Here is a 6995-nt window from a genome sequence, read left to right as displayed (position 1 = left end):
GAAATACATGTAGGGAAAGGTTCATTACTATGCTCTTCCTTTCTAAAAAGTGAGGTACAAAACTCTCTCTAGAGCATTATCACAGCCTTGTTGGAAAAGAAGAAAAACCCCAATCAGAAAAAAGACTGAAAGGGAATGCAACCAAAGCATGACAGTGACTGACTGTCTTTGGCTTCTAAGATCACGGGAGGACTCTTCTTGTCCATGTTTCTGTCTTTTGCACAATTTCTCTAATACGAGTACGTGTTGACAAGTTTTTAAAACTTAACATTTCATAAGAAAGATCAACTGTCACTGGAGTCTCTCCACAAAAGTGCAGAGAGGATTTTTGTGGTCTCCTCGCTGCCACCTGTGTGTCCCAGTGTGGACACCATAGCTGGAGCTGGGGGTCCTGCTGGCACTGGCGTCTCTTCCTCTCTTCTTTGACTCCCCTTCCCATCCTCTGTATCTTTTCTTCCTTTCTCTATTAATTTTGACATTCATGGGCACATCTTATTTTCCAGATGTTTTCCTTCCTTCAAATCCTCCACCTGAGATTAAATACTAGGGAAGCATGATAATGGTAAGTAATGATTTTCATCGTAACAATCACAGTGTAATAGGACAAGGGGAGCCCTTTGAACCAGGTTGAATAACTAGTGGTTTATTCTGCATCCTGCATCCCTGGATGAAGCAAATTTTGCCCTTTTCCACCTGGAGCCATCAAGCGGTGAGTTAATCAACGGGATGAGTGAAGGCAGTGAACAGGAGAGCATCTTCACCAGGAAGATGCCAGGGGCAAGTGCAGCGAGGGCTTCCCAGTAGCTACAGCTTGCATCCGTCCAACCACCGTTCCAGGGTGTCAGAGTGCTGGCAGTTGAGGGTCCAGGAGGTCCTGCGGGGAGGAAGGCCAGGGAGAGAGAACCGGAGGGGGCTCCCCATCCTCACAGCTCGGCATCTCCAGGGAGCTCAGCCCCCGCTGGCCAATTTAAACCCACTGCCCGGCCCCTGGAGCATTTGAGTGGGCACAGTTCTGAAAGCTTTCTTGCATCCCAAGTATGTCTCTCTCGCTGGCTGGCTCCACCACCCGCTGGCATGAGAGCTGGTCCTTCCTCCATCCTGCTCACGACGTCTCCCCTTCCCATAAACCCCACACTGCAAGGTGGAGAGGCTGAGCTGTGAACTGCGAAGTCCTTCTCCAGCCCTGCAAAGCATTTGTAGCTTCTCTGAAGTGAGCATCGGAGAAGCTCTGTGACATGTATGGTGAGTACTTGGCAGATCCTAGTCCTGAAACTGGAACGCTTGTCCCACAGCCACGGCCTCTTGTTACCTTGCCATGCACCTGCTTCACCCCTCACCTTCCAAAATTCCTTCCAGCTCCTCAACCTAGGTCAGCTGGACTGAGTTTCTCTAACCTTTTCTCCCGGTCTCCCAAACATGACCCTCCTATTCCCAGCCCCTTGGCCAGAATCCAGACCCCAGGTCCTCCTCTCCCATCCTAGAAGTGGTGGGAGTCACCAGGCCACTGCAGGCCATTACTCATCAGTTCGTCCCATCCCTCGACCGGGCATGAAGCTCCATGAGTCTTCCAGGGTAGGGGGTCACACAGTTGGGGAAGGGGCGGTGAGCCCCTGGCCCCTCGTAGCTACAGAGCAGCAGGGAACACACACACAGATGTATTTTCAGAAATTGCAGCGCCCTCCACAGCCCCTGGCAGGCACTGCAGGAGGGGCTCCTCGGGGAGGTGAGTGGGGGGAGCCTGGGTCTTCTCCCTTCCTGTCCGCCCCAAGCTCCACAGAGCAGCCTGATCTGAGCTTTGGAAAAGCCGTGGCAGCTTATTAGCTTAATGAGAGCTCACTTCACTGGGAATCCTGAGCATGTAAGAGACCTTGATCGGACTGGCCCAGCACATCTCTACTTAGTGCCATACAATGAAGATGGTTTTAGCTCATTAGTGCTTGCCCTAGGGGGCCACCCAAGCTTCCAAATTAATTGGAAAGTCAAGACTATGCATGAAAGATATTTCCAACACTCAGAAGACAGTTAACATTAACAAGAGGATTCCCACTTTAAAATGCAGTCTATTAAATTAGTGAGAAAAATAGGTTAACGAATAAGGGGTGTTGAGACCACCGACCAGCCATTTGAAAAATATGAGGGTGGATGCCCTGTCTCACTTTTTAATACCAAAATAATTTCCAAGAAGGACCAACATTTAAGTATAAAACCATGACAATTCTATTTTACAATTTATTTAACAAAAACTTAACATAGGGTATTTTGTGCCAGGGACTGTTCTAATCCAGAGGAAAACATGGCTTGATTTCTTTAGAATCTATCATCTTAATCTTGGTTGCTATACACTTACAGTCCCAAACCAGTGGGACCCGATGAGTGGGTGAAGGTCATTAATACAGGCTACTTAGCATGCTCCCATTCCTCTTTCTCCTTTTACAGTTTCCTTGGCACATTCAATTGTCTCCTTTAAATTTGGATTCAGTAAAGCTGTGAAGAAAATGAAGTGGAATGATACCATGTCACCACTTGGCAGCTAAGTCAGAGTGATGTCAAGGAAGCTACCAGGGGCTCACGTTAGAGAGGCTTCCATGTGATTCCAAGAATAAATCTATCCCTGTATTTTTCTCAGACAACACTGGGAAGTAGCAGGATGTGGTCATCTTTTACTGAATCTATTGATTTTTTCTTATAATTCTTGTGATGATATTTTCATTAAAAATGTATATGATGGGGACTTCCCTGGTGGTCCAATGGTAAAGAATCTGCCTTCCAATGCAGGGGACATGGGTTTGATCCCTGGTCGGGGAACTAAGATCCCACATGCCGCGGGGCAACTAAGCCCGCGCGCCACAACTAGAGAAGAGAAAACCTGCACGCCACAACTAGAGAGAAGACTGTGCTGCAAGAAAGAGCCCATGTGCCACAACTAAGACCCGATGCAGCCAAAAAAAAATGTATATGTATAGTGGATATCCTGTGCTAGGCTATAGAAGAAGCAGTGGAGATAGAATGAGAAACACAATAAATCCATCCCTGCCTTCATAACGCCTACAGTCTGGAAGGAGGTAGATAAAGATTATAGACAATTAAAATACAGAGGATACCTGGAGCCATGGGGGAATGCAGCGTTGAGTGGGGAAACCTAATTCAGAGTTGAATTAGGGTCAGGGAAGGGTTATTGGGCCAAGTGACATCTAGTGGAGTAGGTAAGGAAAAGGGGTTGACGTCACAGAAGGAAAACTGTTCCAGGCAGAAGGAACAGCATGTGAGAGGGCCCAGAGGTGCCCCTGAAGAACCAACATGTCTATGCATCCATCCTTCCATTCCCTCCTTGGTCCGTGAAACCAAGACCTCCCACCTGGGACCCCCTCCTTCTTGCCCACACTACAGTCTCCGCCCTTCCATAACCTGGTCTGATTGCTTCTCCTTAAAACATTATTTAATTGCCCCCTCGTTGCCCGGAAAACAGAACCTCAAATCCTTGGCTTAGTCCAACTTTGCCCAACGTGGCTTTCCACTTCCACTGCTTTCCTCCACAACCCCACCATTCAAGACATGTCAAGGGGCAGGAGGCAAAGACAGTGCCAACCCTGATGGTACCGATACCCAGAGCTTGGGGGTCATGCACAGATCCTCTTCCCAGACTTTGTTCACACTCATCTCCCAACCTGCATCTGCTCATCCAAAAGTATAGTCCTTAGAAGTCTGTCACTGACCACCTAGCCCACTGTGCCCTCTCCCCTTTTCTGAATAAAACGTCACTTTGATTCGGCACTTATCTGTTATATACGTGCATACAAACATACTTACCTGCATAGTATGCATGCATACATACATGTATCAGTCCTAATGCCCAACTATTTTGTAAATTCTTTAAATAAAGGAAAATTGTGTTCATCAAGCACCAGACACCACGCTCAGGACTTAAAACTTGTAAAAGCCTTGTGGGAGCACCCCTCACTCCCCGCCCCCCCCATCCCTGTTCCGATCTGTAGCTCATGGATTAGTTTTGCCTGTTTCTAAACTTTATATGTGGGTTCGTATAGTACGTACTCTGTGTGACTACCTTATTTTATTCAACATTATGTGAAATTTATCCATGTTGTTGCTTATAGCTGTAACTTATTCATTTCCATTAATGTGTGATTAGAACAAAAAAGAACACACTTAGGAAAACATTCCTTCATGCACTTTGGTTTTTAAAAAGGTTCTCTAAATAAGAATATACCATGATCTATTTATCCATTCAATTGTTGATGGACATTTGCTCCAGTTTTGGGGTTTTATTAAAAAAGAAAAAAAGCTGCTAAGATCAAATCAAATCAAATCAAAGCCTTGTCAGGTAGGTACTATTATTAACTCCATTTTCTTTTTAAAATTTTATTATTTATTTATTTATTTTTGGTTGCGTTGGGTCTTCGTTGCTTCACGCAGGCTTTCTCTAGTTGCGGTGGCTTCTCTTGTTGCAGAGCATGGGCTATAGACACACAGGCTTCAGTAGTTGTGGCGCGTGGGCTCCAGAGCGCAGGCTCAGTAGTTGTGGCGCATGGGCTTAGTTGCTCCATGGCATGTGAGATCTTCCCGGACCAGGGATCAAACCCATGTCCCCGGCATTGGCAGGCGGATTCTTAACCACTGCACCACCAGGCAAGTCCCATAACTCCATTTTCTAGATAAGAAAACAGGCTCAAATCACATAACTAGTAGCAGGTAGAGCCAAGGTTCTGTCTGACTTCAAAGCTTGTGCTTTTTCTGTTCCCCACCCTGCCTGACAGGAAAACTATGCAATTCCTCTGAATTGCCGCCAGTACTTAGCACAAGGTCCAGCCCCTCTAGATGGTGCCTTGTGAGTCCTGTTGGCTTGTGGTTACAAACTCCCAGGGAAGACTGTCTTTCCCCTTTCTTTAGAGTGTCTTCCCTTTGGGGTTTTCTAGCTCATCCCTTTCAGCTGACAGGGTAGCTCTCAGGGCTCTCAGGGCCCTTTGGAGGTTGCCAGTGCACCTCCGTACCTTGCTCAGACCCTGTCTACACAGTGACCTCAAACCCCCAGGGTCATCATCGGCTTCAGTCTTCACTTATCTATCTGCATTCTTGCTCCTCTTTTTAGCCTCTAGGGATTTCTTACTTTCTTGCCAGTTCAGCTAGGTACTTTAAAAGATGGGGGATTTTTTGGTTTTTTTCTTTTACTTTTTTACATTTTATCTAGTGGGAGGGCTTTTCAGGATATCTAGTCCACCGTATTTTCATCACAGCACTCAATACCACTTCTATTACAGATAATTGTATTCGATTCTGGAGATAAACATACATAACCTTCTTATGAGACATAAATTACAGCCCATCTTCTCCCGGTGATCACTCTGCCTGTCAACGTGGCAGCCTCTGTTCCCCTTGAAGAACAGTATCTTCTATATCAGGCCCAGCCAGAGCCCTCTGCCCTCACCCGTCAGGCTCCTCCCTGCCTCCCCCTCTGCCCACCTGCACGTGGGTCTCCATCGCTGCATCCCAGGCTGCCCAGCCTGACTCACCGCAGCCCCTTCTCCTCGCGGATCTTTGGCAGTGCAGTGCTCTGCTTGGCCTCCCTGGGGTCCACCCTGGATTTGTCTCAGCCCCGTCTTTGCCAGGCCCTCCTCCCAGCTCCAAACTTGTGAACGCTGGCTAGCCCTCTGAGCTCAATGTGGCTGCCCCCGCGGGCCCCAGGGTGGAAGGAGGGAGAGATCTACCAGAGCAGGACACGTGGCAACGGTTCTTGCCGTGGTCACACCAGTCCCGGTTGTGGATCTGAAAGAGGCCGTAGCCGGTGTAGTCACCGCGCAAGCTGTCATGGGCAGCAGTGGGGTTGAACTTGCATTCAAAATAAGCCAGGCACACCCCTAAGATGGAACGGGAGGGGTGTGGCTCAGAGGAGAGCTGGGGAAACCTGGGCAGGGGGCAGTGGGAAAAGACGTGAGGAGTGGGGCTGAGAGGGGCTACTTACAGTTTTCGAGGCTGTAGCCCTCAAAATCACTCAGGCCTCCTTCATGGAGCTTTTCAGCCACCACACAGCGCCCCAAGACAGCAGCGCCACTTGGAACCAGCAGGTACCCAATGAGGGAGAGCACCATGGATGCCTTCATCCTCTCCAGCTCAGGGTGACGGCCGCCAGGTGAGTGGATGGAGTCACAGGTAACTCTCACCGAGATCACTGGGACTCTGGCCGAAGAGAAGGGTGCTGTGGGACTGGGGGTGTGCAATTCAGGGATGCCCTCCTGGCTTAATCACAATACTTCTTCCCATCCTAATTCTGTGTTTCGTGTCACTGCAAACCCATGGTGCCCAAGGCCCTGCCTCTCGTCCTCCCCTTCACCTCCTGTTTCCTCAGGAAACTGCTCTCTCCAAGGTCTCCTTCCCAGCCCCCACCCCCATTCTTTCCCTCCAGCAAAACCCAGTGGCTGCTTCTTGGTTTTTTTCACACTCATTTCTCCTGACAGCAGATACAGATGCTCAAACGCTTTTTTCCTCTTTACTGTGAAAGCAGAACTTGTTCATGAAACACATTTTGGAAAATAGAAAATGAGAAAAGAAAAAAATAACTCATCACGGTCCCACCACGATGAGCACAACAGCCACTGTCACGTTGAATTATTTCCACCATTGCCTTTTATCCTGGAATATATTCTGAGCTGTGGTCTAAACCTTTACACGGTCTTGACTCCAGATTTTCTACAAACCAAACTCCAGTGGCCTTTTCTCTCATTGTCCTCACAAGGAGACCTGGTCCAGCCCGGACCTGACAGTGAATAGCTGGGTCGTCGTTGGAAAGAGCAGAGAAGTCTCTTAGCCTCACAGCACCTCTGCTTTCACACCTCTCTTCCTCTTGTTCACCTTCACACCGTCACACTCACCTTGCACATTTCTTTGTACCTGCCCATCTCATTCCCACCCAGGTCCTTTGCACCTGCTATTCCTTCCGCCTGGAACATGATTCCCCCAACCACCCCAGAGCTTGCCCTTTCCTG

At 48.3% G+C, this 6995-nt stretch overlaps 1 protein-coding gene across 1 annotated transcript; it reads right to left on the bottom strand.

Annotated features, from left to right (window-relative positions):
• Nucleotides 1–804: 804 nt before the first annotated feature.
• On the bottom strand, nucleotides 805–6113 carry LYZL4 (lysozyme like 4). Its single transcript, XM_007463233.1, has 4 exons — nucleotides 5975–6113; nucleotides 5721–5870; nucleotides 2407–2484; nucleotides 805–875 (listed from the first exon to the last, which is right to left on the bottom strand). Exons 1-4 carry the CDS (start codon nucleotides 6111–6113, stop codon nucleotides 805–807), a joined length of 438 nt encoding a protein of 145 aa, XP_007463295.1.
• Between the last annotated feature and the right edge of the window lie 882 nt (nucleotides 6114–6995).

The sequence above is a fragment of the Lipotes vexillifer genome, unplaced genomic scaffold, assembly GCF_000442215.2.
Source record: "Lipotes vexillifer unplaced genomic scaffold, Lipotes_vexillifer_v1.1 scaffold820, whole genome shotgun sequence".
NCBI classification, from domain to species: domain Eukaryota; kingdom Metazoa; phylum Chordata; class Mammalia; order Artiodactyla; family Lipotidae; genus Lipotes; species Lipotes vexillifer.
This window is presented reverse-complemented; position numbering and strand designations above follow the sequence as displayed.

Coding starts and splice junctions, on each gene's coding strand:
- LYZL4 (XM_007463233.1), bottom strand. CDS start 6,113: ATGAAGGCATCCATGGTGCTCTCCCTCATTGGGTACCTGCTGGTTCCA. Junction 2,485..5,720: donor TTGCCACGTGTCCTGCTCTG/GTAGATCTCTCC, acceptor TTTTCTTCACAG/CTTTACTGAATCCAAATTTA. Junction 876..2,406: donor AGAAAGAGGAATGGGAGCAT/GCTAAGTAGCCT, acceptor TTCCTCCCCGCA/GGACCTCCTGGACCCTCAAC.